Genomic DNA, 14,270 nt, shown 5'->3' with positions numbered 1-14,270 from the left:
CGACTGTCTGTGATGGAATCTTTCTCCGAATCACTATGTCGACGATTATCATGCTGATTGGCCTCATACGGCTACTCCACTAGAGTTGCCCTCAGCCTTGTGATCGGTGCCGTCATGTGAGTGTCCATTGTTTTCGGGCGCAGATCCTCTATCACCTGGCTTAATTCAGAGAGTCTCTGTGCTTAGACAAAAGCTCACTAGTCGCGTGGCATGGCGAGAGGGACAGGTGCCCTATTTACTTTTCTGATCCACACAGTTTAAGCACTCTGCTAAGTGTCAGCTTAAACAAAGAGATGCTAAGCACTGGGTTTCCCGAACAACGACAAGAAGACAGTGATGAGGAGCAGGCAGTGATGAGTGACGATGATGGGTCTCCCGAACAAGAGAGACAGATCCCGTGCATGTGCCGAGTCGTCCTCGTACCGGTAAAACTGCACTCTCTCACAGTGTTCTTGTGACGCTGTACAGTGCAAAGCAACCGATGAAACTGCCCTCTCCCCGAATAAGGCCAACTACATCGCACGACCGCAAATGAACGTCCGGTTTGACAGGATTTTGTCCTTTTGGAACGGCAATGGATTCGTCCATGTCCGTCTCTGTCCGTTGGGTCGTGGATGCGCCCAACGCGTACGCGTGACCGCATCTCAAATCATGTCTAGGGTGGACATAATAAAAAAACTTAAATAAAATGCCTAAATAAATAAATAAAAGCAGTTAAAAAAACTTAAAACATATTTAGGGGTCACGGCCACAAAAACAACCCAGTTTCACGCCGCACTTAAACGGCCCAGCTCCATAATTAACATAAAAACAAAATTAAAAAAGCCGCCCGCGCGCTCCTGCTGCGCCCGTCCATGCCGTGGCCGTCGCCGTCTTCAGTGGCCGCCAGTGTCGTCTTCAGTTCACGCCCCCCCCTACGGCGGCCGCCATCTGCTCCGCCGTGCACGACCAGCTTCACCTCTGGCCCATCATGCCCGGGTGGAAGGCGGCCACCGTCGGCTCCTCCCTCACCTTCTCCTTCGGCACCATCTCCAGCTCGGGTATGGCGACGTCGCCGGCCGCGGAGAGGGCCGCCATCTCCTCGAGGCCCTCCCATTGGCGCTCGTCGTGCATGCGCATGGAGTCCTCCATGACACGTGCCTCCTCCTCCGCTGTCATGCGAGGAGGTGAGGGTGGCGATGGAGATGGCGACAGCGACGGCGTGGGCATGAGGCCGCGCACTTGGGGAGCAGCCGCTCGGGGCTCACGTGGCCGCTGCGGCCCCGTCGACGTGCCGACGAAGAAGGACACCCGCCGCATGTCGTGTTCATCTTGAAACCAAGTGTCCCACATGGACGAGTCGGGGGCGTACCTCTCATCGTAGTAGAGGTCGTCCAGGAGGAGGCGGCGGCGCTCGATCTCCTGATGGCGCGCACGGCAGCTCAGCGGGACCGGCGGAATCGGCACGCGGTCGGCCGAGAAATGCCATCTGTTGGGGAGGTGGATGTCGCTCCAGGGTAGCGACGTCCTCGTCTCCCAATAAGGCGGCATATGGCCGCCTCGATGTAGTGCCGGTCGTGCTCGCCGGGGGCCGTGGGCGCGATGGAGAACACGGGCGGCGCAGGGGCCCGACGCGGTGGCGATGCGGCTCCTCCTTCTTCACCGAGCCGCGGCGGCGTCCCGACGAGGAGCCAGCCTCACGGTCGTGCTTGCCTTTGCGGCCGTAATTCCATAGGCCCATGGCTGCGGGCGGCCGGCCGGCGAGCTCGAGGCTAGGGTTTGGGGTTTTTGGTGCTGTTGGGTTCCGAGGAGGCTGCGGGGTGGAGTGGGGCAGTATGGACGACAAACGGTCCAGGGGTTCCCATTTAAGAAGGACCGCGACCGTTCGCTTGGGCGGATGACAGGCGGGGCCGCCCGCGCGTACGCATTGATGTGGGCGGGTGGTGTTGGGGAACGTAGTAGAAATTCAAAATTTTCTACGCATCACCAAGATCAATCTATGGAGTAATCTAGCAACGAGGGAAGGAGAGTGCATCTACATACCCTTGTAGATCGCTAAGTGGAAGCGTTGCAAGAACGCGGATGAAGGAGTCGTACTCGTAGCGATTCAGATCGCGGTTGATTCCGATCTAAGTGCCAAACGGACGGCACCTCCGCGTTCAACACACATACAGCCCGGGGACGTCTCCTCCTTCTTGATCCAGCAAGGGGAGAGGAGAAGTTGAGGGAGAGCTCCGTCAGCACAACGGCGTGGTGGTGGTGGAGCTCGTGGTTCTCCGGCAGGGCTTCGCCAAGCACCATGGAGGAGGAGGAGAAGGTAGGAGGAGGGAGGGCTGCGCCAGGGAAGAGGTCACGGCTGCCCTCCCAGCCCTCCACTATATATAGGGGCAAGGGGAGAAGGGGAGGCGCCCTAGGGTTTCCCCTAGGGGGCGGCGGCTAGGCAGATTGGATCTCCCTAGGGAAAATCCTAGGGAGACTTGCCCCCCAAGCCAAGCAGGTGGAGGCTTGCCTCCCAAGCCAGGTGGAGGCGCCCCACCTCCCCAAGTAACGTGGGAAAGGGTGTGGGGGGCGCACCAACCCTTAGTGGGCTGGTTTGCCCCTTCCCCTTTGGGTCATGAGGCCCTTCCACACTTGCCGGGGCTCCCGAAACACCTTTCGGTCATGCTGGCCATAGCCTGGTACCTCTGGAACACTTCCGGACTCCAATACCCTTCGTCCAATATATCGATCTTCACCGCCGGACCATTCCGGAACTCCTCGTGACGTCCGGGATCTCATCCGGAACTCCGAACTACCTTCGGTAACCACATACTATTTCCCATAACAACTCTAGCGTCACCGAACCTTAAGTGTGTAGACCCTACGGGTTCGGGAATCATGCAGACATGACCGAGACACCTCTCCGGCCAATAACCAACAACGGGATCTGGATACCCATGTTGGCTCCCACATGTTCCACGATGATCTCATCGGATGAACCACGATGTCAAGGATTCAGTCAATCCCGTATACAATTCCCTTTGTCCAGCGGTATTGTACTTGCCCGAGATTCGATCGTCGGTATCCGATACCTTGTTCAATCTCGTTAGCGGCAAGTCTCTTTACTCGTTCCGTAACACATCATCCAGTGATCAACTCCTTGGTCACATTGCGCATATGATGATGTCCTACCGAGTGGGCCCAGAGATACCTCTCCGTCACACGGAGTGACAAATCCCAGTCTCGATTCGTGCCAACCCAACAGACACTTTCGGAGATACCCGTAGTGTACCTTTATAGCCACCCAGTTACGTTGTGACGTTTGGCACACCCAAAGCATTCCTACGGTATCCGGGAGTTGCACAATCTCATGGTCTAAGGAAATGATACTTGACATTAGAAAAGCTTTAGCATACGAACTACACGATCTTTGTGCTAGGCTTAGGATTGGGTCTTGTCCATCACATGATTCTCCTAATGATGTGATCCCGTTATCAATGACATCCAATGTCCATGGTCAGGAAACCGTAACCATCTATTGATCAACGAGCTAGTCAACTAGAGGCTTACTAGGGACATGGTGTTGTCTATGTATCCACACATGTATCTGAGTTTCCTATCAATACAATTATAGCATGTATAATAAACGATTATCATGAACAAGGAAATATAATAATAACCAATTTATTATTGCCTCTAGGACATATTTCCAACAGTCTCCCACTTGCACTAGAGTCAATAATCTAGTTCACATCGCCATGTGATTAACACTCACAGGTCACATTGCCATGTGACCAACATCCAAAGAGTTTACTAGAGTCAATAATCTAGTTCACATCACTATGTGATTAACACTCAATGAGTTCTGGGTTTGATCATGTTGCTTGTGAGAGAGGTTTTAGTCAACGGGTCTGCAACATTCAGATCCGTATGTACTTCGCAAATCTCTACGCTATATTTGGAGCCATTTCAAATAACTGTTCTACTTGGAGCTATTCTAAATTGTTGCTCCATTATACGTATCCGGTATCTCTACTCAGAGCTATCCGGATAGGTGTTAAGCTTGCATCGACGTAACTCTTTATGTCGAACTCTTTATCACCTCCATAACCGAGAAACATATCCTTATTCATTCTAAGGATAATTTTGACCGCTATCTGGTGATCTACTCCTAGATCACCTTTGTACCCTCTTGCCAGACATGTGGCAAGGCACACATCAGGTGCGGTACTCAGCATGGCATACCGTATAGAGCCTATGACAAAAGCATAGGGGACGACCTTCGTCCTTCCTCTTTCTTCTGCCGTGGTCGAGCTTTAAGTCTTAACTTCATATCTTACAACTCAGGCAAGAACTCCTTCTTTGGCTGATCCATCTTGAACACCTTCAAGATCATGTCAAGGTATGTGCTCATTTGAAAGTACCATTAAGCGTTTTGATCTATCCTTATAGATCTTGATGCTCAATGTTCAAGTAGCTTAATCCAGGTTTTCCATTGAAAAACACCTTTCAAATAACCCTATATGCTTTCCAGAAATTCCACATCATTTCGTCCACATATACTTATCAGAAATGTCGTTGTGCTCCCACTCACTTTATTGTAAATACAAGTTTCTAACAAACTTTGTATAAACGCATAAACTTTGATTACTCCATCAAAGTGTATACTCCGACTCCGAGATGCTTGCTCTAGTCCATGGAAGGATCGCTGGAGCTAGCATACCTTAGGATAGACAAAACCTTTCTGATTGTATCACATACAACCTTTCCTTACGAAAACTGGTAAGGAAACTTGTTTTGACATCCATCTGCCATATTTCATAAATGCAGCTTATGCTAACATGATTCCGATGGACTTAAGCATCGCTACGGGTGAGAAAATCTCATCGTAGTCAACTACTTGAACTTGTGAAAAACTCTTCGCCACAAGTCGAGCTTCATAGACGGTGACATTACCGTCCACGTCCGTCTTCTTCTTAAAATCCACATGTACTCATACATGGATCTTCTCTCGGATTTTATGGCCTCGAGCCATTTTTAGGAATCCGGGCCCACCATCGCTTCTCCATAGCTCATAGGTTCATTGTTGTCCAACAACGTGACCTTTAAGACAGGGTTACCACTTAGAAGTTGTACACACCCTTGTCAACCTATGAGGTTCGATAGTAACTCGATCTGAAGCTCCATGATCATCATCATTAGATTTCTCTTCAACTGAGGCAGGTTCCACAGAAACATTTTTCCTGTGCTGCGCTACTCTCTGGTTGAAGTAAAGGTTCAACAACCATATCAAGTTCTATCTTCCTCCCACTCAATTATTTCGAGAGAAACTCTTTCTCGTGAAAGGACCTGATTCCAGAAACAATCCCTATTGCTTTCGGATCTGAGACAGGAGGTATACCCAACTGTTTTGGGTGTCCTATGAAGATGCATTTATCCGCTTTGGGTTCGAGCTTATCAGCCTGAAACTTTTTCACATAAGCGTTGCAGCCCCAAACCTTTAAGAAACGACAGCTTAGGTTTCTCTAAACCATAGTTCATACGGTGTCGACTCAAACGGAATTGCGTGGAGCCCTATTTAAAGTGAATGTGGTTGTCTCTAATGCCTAACCCATAAACTACAATGGTAATTCGATAAGAGACATCATGGTATGCATCATATCCAATATGGTGCAGTTATGATGTTCGGACACACCATCACACTATGGTGTTCCAGGCTATATCAGTTGTGAAACCATTTCCACAATGCCTTAATTCTGTGCCAAACTCGTAATTCAGATATTCATCTCTATGATCATATCATAAATATTTTATCCTCTTGTCACGATGATCTTTCAAATTCACCCTGAAATTACTTGAACGTTTCAATAATTCAGACTCGTGATTCATCAAGTAAATATTCAGCATCTACTCAAATCATCTGTGAAGTGAGAACGTAACGATATCCACTACATGCCTCAACACTCATTAGACTGCACACATCAAAATGTATTACTCCCAACAAGTTGCTTTCTTGTTCCATCTTACTGAAAAATGAGGCCTTTCAGTCATCTTGCCAATGTGGTATGATTTGCATGTCTTAAGTGATTCAAAATCAAGTGAGTTCAAACGATCCATCTGTATGGAGTTTCTTCATGCATATATACCAATAGGCATGGTTTGCATGTCTCAAGTGATTCAAAATCAAGTGAGTCCAAGGATCCACCAATATGGAGCTTTTTCATGCGTTTAATACCAATATGACTCAAATTGCAGTGCCACAAGTATGTGGTAATTACTATCTTATATCTTTTGGCATGAACATGTGTATCACTACGATCGGGATTCAATAAACCATTCGTTTTAGGTGCAAGACCATTGAAGGTATTATTCAAATAAACAGAGTAACCATTATTCTCCTTAAATGAATAACCGTATTGCGACAAACATAATCCAATCATGTCTATGCTCAACGCAAACACCAAATAACAATTATTTAGGTTTAACACCAATCCCGATGGTAGAGGGAGCGTGCGATGTTTGATCACATCAACCTTGGAAACACTTCCAACACCTATCGTCATCTCACCTTTGGCTAGTCTCCGTTTATTCCGTAGCCTTTTATTTCGAGTTACTAACACTTAGCAACCGAACCGATATCTAATACCCTAGTGCTACTAGGAGTACTAGTAAAGTACACATTTAATACAATGTATATCCTATATACTTCTGTCAACCTTGCCAGCCTTCTCATCTACCAAGTATCTAGGGTGGTTCTGTTTCAGTGACCGTTCCCCATATTACAGAAGCACTTAGTCTCGGGCTTGAGTTCATCTTTGGGTTTCTTCACTAGAACAACAACTGATTTGTCATTCCATGAAGTATCCCTTTCTTGCCCTTGCCCTTCTTGAAACTAGTGGTTTTACTAACCATCAACAATTGATGCTCCTATTTGATTTCTAATTTCGCGGTGTCGCGAATAGCTCAAGGATCATATCTATCCCTGATATGTTATAGTTCATCACGAAGCTCCAGTAGCTTGGTGACAGTGACTTTGGAGAACCATCACTATCTCATCTGGAAGATTAACTCCCACTCAATTCAAGCGATTGTAGCACTCATACAATCTGAGCACACGCTCAACGATTGAGCTTTTCTCCTTAGTTTGCAGGCTTAGGAAACTTGTCAGAGGTCTCATACCTCTTGACGCGGGCACTATCCTGAAATCCCAATTTCAGTCCTTGGAACATCTCATATGTTGTGCGATGTTTCAAAAACATCTTTGGTGCCTCAGTTCTAAACCATTTAGCATTACGCACTGAACTATCATGTAGTCATCAAAACGTGTATGTCAGATATTCGCAACATCCACAACCGACGTTCGAGGGTCAGCTCACTAGGCGGTGCATTAAGGACATAATCCTTCTGCGCAGCAATGAGGACAATCCTCTGTTTACGGACCCAGTCCGCATAATTGCTACTATCAACTTTCAACTAAATTTTCTCTAGGAACGTATCTAAAACAGTAGAACTAAAGCGTAAGCTACGACATAATTTGCAAAGTCCTTTTGACTATGTTCATGATAATTGAGTTCATCTGATTAATTCATGAACTCCCACTCAGATAGACATCCCTCTAGTCATCTAAGTGATACATGATCCGAATCAACTAGGCCGTGTCCGATCATCACGTGAGACGGACTAGTCATCATCGGTGAACATCTTCATGTTGATCGTATCTACCATACGACTCATGCTCGACCTTTCGGTCTCTTGTGTTCCGAGGCCATGTCTGTACATGCTAGGCTCGTCAAGTCAACCTAAGTGTTTCGCATGTGTAAATCTGTCTTACACCCGTTGTATGTGAACGTTAGAATCTATCACACCCGATCATCACGTGGTGCTTCGAAACGACGAACTTTCGCAACGGTGCACAGTTAGGGGGAACACTTTCTTGAAATTTTAATGAGGGATCATCTTATTTAAGCTACCGTCGTTCTAAGCAAATAAGATGTAAAACATGATAAACATCACATGCAATCAAATAGTGATATGATATGGCCAATATCATTTTGCTCCTTTTGATCTCCATCTTCGGGGCTCCATGATCATCATCGTCACCGGCATGACACCATGATCTCCATCATCATGATCTCCATCATCGTGTCTTCATGAAATTGTCTCGCCAACTATTACTTCTACTACTACAGCTAACGGTTAGCAATAAAGTAAAGTAATTACATGACGTTTATGTTGACACGCAGGTCATAAATAAATTAAGACAACTCCTATGGCTCCTGCCGGTTGTCATACTCATCGACATGCAAGTCGTGATTCCTATTACAAGAACATGATCATCTCATACATCACATATATCATTCATCACATCCTTTTGGCCATATCACATCACACAGCATATGCTGCAAAAACAAGTTAGACGTCCTCTAATTGTTGTTGCAAGTTTTTACGTGGCTGCTATAGGTTTCTAGCAAGAACGTTTCTTACCTACGCCAAAACCACAACGTGAATTGCCAATTTCAATTTACCCTTCATAAGGACCCTATTCATCGAATCCGATCCGACCAAAGTGGGAGAGACAGACACCCGCCAGCCACCTTATGCAACTAGTGCATGTCAGTCGGTGGAACCGGTCTCACGTAAGCATACGTGTAAGGTTGCTCCGGGCCGCTTCATCCCACGATGCCGCCGAATCAAGATAAGACTAGTAACGTCAAGATAATTGACAATATCGATGCCCACAACTGCTTTGTGTTCTACTCGTGCATAGAAACTACGCAATAGACCTAGCTCATGATGCCACTGTTGGGGAACGTAGTAGAAATTCAAAATTTTCTACGCATCACCAAGATCAATCTATGGAGTAATCTAGCAACGAGGGAAGGAGAGTGCATCTACATACCCTTGTAGATCGCTAAGTGGAAGCGTTGCAAGAACGCGGATGAAGGAGTCGTACTCGTAGCGATTCAGATCGCGGTTGATTCCGATCTAAGTGCCGAACGGACGGCACCTCCGCGTTCAACACACGTACAGCCCGGGGACGTCTCCTCCTTCTTGATCCAGCAAGGGGAGAGGAGAAGTTGAGGGAGAGCTCCGTCAGCACAACGGCGTGGTGGTGGTGGAGCTCGTGGTTCTCCGGCAGGGCTTCGCCAAGCACCATGGAGGAGGAGGAGAAGGTAGGAGGAGGGAGGGCTGCGCCAGGGAAGAGGTCACGGCTGCCCTCCCAGCCCTCCACTATATATAGGGGCAAGGGGAGAAGGGGAGACGCCCTAGGGTTTCCCCTAGGGGGCGGCGGCTAGGCAGATTGGATCTCCCTAGGGAAAATCCTAGGGAGACTTGCCCCCCAAGCCAAGCAGGTGGAGGCTTGCCTCCCAAGCCAGGTGGAGGCGCCCCACCTCCCCAAGTAACGTGGGAAAGGGTGTGGGGGGCGCACCAACCCTTAGTGGGCTGGTTTGCCCCTTCCCCTTTGGCCCATGAGGCCCTCCAACACTTGCCGGGGCTCCCGAAACACCTTTCGGTCATGCTGGCCATAGCCTGGTACCTCTGGAACACTTCCGGACTCCAATACCCTTCGTCCAATATATCGATCTTCACCGTCGGACCATTCCGGAACTCCTCGTGACGTCCGGGATCTCATCCGGAACTCCGAACTACCTTCGGTAACCACATACTATTTCCCATAACAAATCTAGCGTCACCGAACCTTAAGTGTGTAGACCCTACGGGTTCGGGAATCATGCAGACATGACCGAGACACCTCTCCGGCCAATAACCAACAACGAGATCTGGATACCCATGTTGGCTCCCACATGTTCCACGATGATCTCATCGGATGAACCACGATGTCAAGGATTCAGTCAATCCCGTATACAATTCCCTTTGTCCAGCGGTATTGTACTTGCCCGAGATTCGATCGTCGGTATCCGATACCTTGTTCAATCTCGTTAGCGGCAAGTCTCTTTACTCGTTCCGTAACACATCATCCAGTGATCAACTCCTTGGTCACATTGCGCATATGATGATGTCCTACCGAGTGGGCCCAGAGATACCTCTCCGTCACACGGAGTGACAAATCCCAGTCTCGATTCGTGCCAACCCAACAGACACTTTCGGAGATACCCGTAGTGTACCTTTATAGCCACCCAGTTACGTTGTGACGTTTGGCACACCCAAAGCATTCCTACGGTATCCGGGAGTTGCACAATCTCATGGTCTAAGGAAATGATACTTGACATTAAAAAAGTTTTAGCATACGAACTACACGATCTTTGTGCTAGGCTTAGGATTGGGTCTTGTCCATCACATGATTCTCCTAATGATGTGATCCTGTTATCAACGACATCCAATATCCATGGTCAGGAAACCGTAACCATCTATTGATCAACGAGCTAGTCAACTAGAGGCTTACTAGGGACATGGTGTTGTCTATGTATCCACACATGTATCTGAGTTTTCTATCAATACAATTATAGCATGTATAATAAACGATTATCATGAACAAGGAAATATAATAATAACCAATTTATTATTGCCTCTAGGGCATATTTTCAACAGGTGGGAGATAGTTGACCGCCTGACACGCGGCCCCGACGCGGACGAGGCACGCGTCCGTTTGGTGTCTGTCGTGACCCAAGCCCGGCGCAAATTTGCGCTTGAAATGGATCGGCCTAGATACAAAACAGACCAGATGGGTTTGGGCCGTCGCGCGCTGAGCCGCCTCGTTTGTTCCTTTTACCTCAAACGAATGAGGTCGAACAAAACAAGGTCGCACGGTGGAGTTGGCCTAAATCCAGCTGAGGCCCATTTTTCTTTCTTCTTTTTCCCTCTTTATTACGCGGCCGGATCAGGTGAGGATCGGGTGCATGCAAAGGTGTCTTTATTTTCGGCTCCTCTCTTGATGATCATCCCACGAATTGGGCCGTCTAACAATTAATGGAAATTGGTGATTTGTGTTAATCAACCGGTGATTGTGTTAGGCTAGTCATAGTAGGAGTAATTTAGGTAGTAACATAGCACACTTCAAGAATTTTTTGCTTATATGATAAATAATTAATGAGAGGTGGTAACATAATATGTTACTGTAACATAGCGGTTTTCAAGACAAGATTAATCTATAAGGTAATTAATGAAGCCATCTAAGTTACTATTATTATATTATTTTACATTATTATGAAGGTAGTAACTTAGGCTAGTGCCATATGCATGACACTAGTCTAAGTTACTCCCCACTATGACCAGCCTTATGATGAGTGGAACAATTTATTTGTTTATTTAATTAATTAATGGAGCGGCAGAGGGCAGGCACAAGAAAAGATGCACAATCTCGTTTTTTTTGTGTGGTTAAACAAAGTGTGCTTCTCACGGTTCATGTGGCTGGCAGAAACTGCTAATGAAAATGCGGTTTTTGGCCTGGCATGCAATCTTTGCAATAAACCTAGAAATACATGTATTGGGCATTGTTCTCTCTTCTTTGCTTTGCTGCGACCCTGAATGTGATGGGTTTTTTTCCAGACAGCGTCAAGTTGATAGCACCCTAACTTGCATAAGAAAGACTGAAGAAAGCCATAAAGATTCAGCACTGATGATTGAATTGCACAGTAAATAATCGAACCAAGCAGCTGTTACAAGAAATTTATTTATGGAAAAGTCTTCTTTTCAACTGATTGATTTCTCATCTTGTTAAGTCGTCTCTGCCTTGCGTCACGTGTCCCAACGAGACCGCCGCACCGCTTACCAATGGCGGAGTTAAATTTTAGCTTACCAATTAATGGTATTTCATCTACTTTCTCTAGGGGGGGGGGGGGGGGGGGGCTAGCCCCCCTTGCCCCAGTGAAGCTCTGCCATCACCGCTTACCTCTCGCTTCCTTATATTCTTGGGTGAAGCAATCCCATCCGCTCCACATGCTCGATCCCCTTTTCTAGCTCTCGCTTCCTTCTCTTTCTTTCCAAATCAACTTCACCATTGGCGAGTGCTCCCAGGCCCGGCCAGCCACAATTTATTGCCAACACTTCATGTTGCAGGGGCACCGCGAGCTGCCGGATGGGAGGCGACGCCGTCGAGGTCACCAGTGCTGCGATGGCGGCGGGGCTGCAGAAGTCGGCATCTCGCAGCTGAGGCACTGCCAGCCGGTGCTGCAGAACGTCGACGGACGACGCGGAGGGGGCGCCTGGCAAGCTGCGTTGCAGCATCCACCTTGCTGCATGCCGAATGGGGCCCGACGCCGTCAGGTCACCGGTATTGCGATGCCCGCGGGACTGCAGCAGCCGGTGAAGCAGAAAGGGCTCGTCGGCGTTGCGATGAAGCATCGCGCGGGGGCTGCCGGAGCTGCAGTGAAGCGCGCGGGGTCGTTGAAGCTCCGCCCACGTTGCAATAAGCACCGCCGGAGATACAGTGAATCGTCGCCGGAGTTGCAATGAAGTGCCGGGGGGACCTTGAAGCTCGTCCTCGCGGCAATGAAGCTTAAGCCGGAGCTGTAATGAAGCTTTCGCGCAGCGGCGACATGCTCAGTGTTGCCACGGAGCAGCCCCTGGTGGCTCCCGGTGCTGCGATGCAGCGGTCGTGCTTGCCGGCGTCGGGGCGACGGCAGGTGCATCATTGCTGCACTCGTCGGTGTAACAGGGGTGTGCAGTCGTCGTCGTTGCTGAGAGGAAGTGGGTGTCACAGCAGCGTCGGGGGCTTGTGGATGCAGACGAGAGGAGAGAATCACGACGTGACGAGCTGAGTTGTTCTAATCGAACGGGTCACATGTGCCTAATCAAACGGTTGGCCAGCGGATGATTTCTTCAAAAAATCATCCGGCTGATCCGTAGCAGCCGCCTTTATTTATCCATCCCATCTCCCAACTAGCTAGTTACGAACCACATGAGTTTATACCTAGATAGTACTCTAGATGAGAAGCTGTAGCTGGCTCAGAGCACACAAACAAACACCATACGTACAGTTCCCAACCGACATGACACGAACACGACCATACAACTGAAACACCGAATCGGATGTACAGCTCCCCACACACAGCAAGATTCATCCGCAACGATTCTTCTCGTAACGTCATCGGAAACATGCTTCGATCATCAGTGGATCCATCTATCGATCGCGACCGCGACAATGCATGATCAATGGACAAGGAGCCTGCTGAGTGCTCTTGACTTGACATGGCATGTCGTCTTGGTGGTGGTCATTCAGCTGCAGAGCCTGACGGTGCACGCCACCGCCCGCGCCCAGTACTTGAGCCGCGTCTTCACCTCCTCCGTGCTATCCCCTGCAACACCACCCACCACCACCACGTTAGATGAAGAAGAACAACTCGATTCTTGTAGTAGAATTGTAGTGGGAGGCGTTTGATTTTTTTTGCTCACCTGGGCTGGAGATCTTCCAGTTGGCAATGGGCGGCGAGGAGGTCGGCGTGGCGGCCGTCGCCTGCTCCTGCGGTGCCTGGGGCTGGTCGAGGAACCGCTGCCTCATGGAGTAGCAGAGCTCGAGGGCGGGGAGGGTCCCGCGCAGCTCCGGGATCTCGTCGTAGCTGAAGCCGAAGCCCAGGTCCGCGCACCCCTTGAGCTCCTCCAGGTCCTCGTCGGTGAGGCTCCTCGCGCGGCACACGCCGTCGCCGCCACAAGGTGACGACGCGGCGCCGGTGCTGCCCGTCTCCTCGGCGGCGACGACCACGGGCTTCCGGCGCCGTGGCCACGCAGCCTCCCACTGAGCTCCGTGCCCGAACCAGACGTCCTGAGCCTCAGCCTCCGCCTCCCTGCTGGTCGCGGCCATACTCACAATGTTCTTGTGGCGGCGTGGCGGATGAAGCGGTGGTGTCGACGGGTTGGATGAGCAGGTGGAGGACGGTGCGGTGGTTATCGCGGCGGCGCCGGAGTCGGAGGTCGACATCTCGTCGCTCTGCTTCTCCCGTGTGGTGGATGTGGCGTGGGCAGAGGGGCGAGGTCGGAGCCATATGTATGCTGGATTGCTGGTGGGGTCCGTCTAGGACTCTAGGTGGATGTTGTCTGGTTCGGATGGGATGGCTGTTGGAATTGATTTCTTGTTGTAAAAAGTCTCAGAGATAAAACGGGGAGTCTTTTTTTTTTTGGAAAAACCTCCATATATTAATTAATTTGGAAAGGTTATTACAACCGTTCATTGCAAAATTTCGCCACATAGGCCCGAACACTATTGAGAAGAATCTCATCAGATCTACTAATAAGATTATTTTTCTCACCTGTTTACATCAGAGGTGCAGCATACAGATCCTAGTATTCTTCATAAGGTGTAGCGGAAGGTATCTCAACATATGAATGACTTCTTAATGGCTTCGTACACTGTTGAG

General features: G+C 49.0%; 1 protein-coding gene across 1 annotated transcript; it reads right to left on the bottom strand.

Moving 5' to 3' along the window:
- Window positions 1–13,134: 13,134 nt before the first annotated feature.
- On the bottom strand, window positions 13,135–13,834 carry LOC125527689 (uncharacterized). The gene is made up of 2 exons (XM_048692207.2): window positions 13,312–13,834; window positions 13,135–13,214 (listed from the first exon to the last, which is right to left on the bottom strand). The coding sequence occupies exons 1-2, from the start codon at window positions 13,832–13,834 to the stop codon at window positions 13,135–13,137; spliced, it is 603 nt and encodes a 200-aa protein (XP_048548164.2).
- Between the last annotated feature and the right edge of the window lie 436 nt (window positions 13,835–14,270).

Source organism: Triticum urartu, chromosome 7A, assembly GCF_056163025.1.
Source record: "Triticum urartu cultivar PI428250 chromosome 7A, HENAU_Tu73, whole genome shotgun sequence".
Taxonomy (NCBI): domain Eukaryota; kingdom Viridiplantae; phylum Streptophyta; class Magnoliopsida; order Poales; family Poaceae; genus Triticum; species Triticum urartu.
Note: the sequence above shows the minus strand (reverse complement) of the source record. Positions and strands in the feature narration are given on the sequence as shown.

Coding starts and splice junctions, on each gene's coding strand:
- LOC125527689 (XM_048692207.2), bottom strand. CDS start 13,834: ATGTCGACCTCCGACTCCGGCGCCGCCGCGATAACCACCGCACCGTCC. Junction 13,215..13,311: donor CTGGAAGATCTCCAGCCCAG/GTGAGCAAAAAA, acceptor GTGGTGTTGCAG/GGGATAGCACGGAGGAGGTG.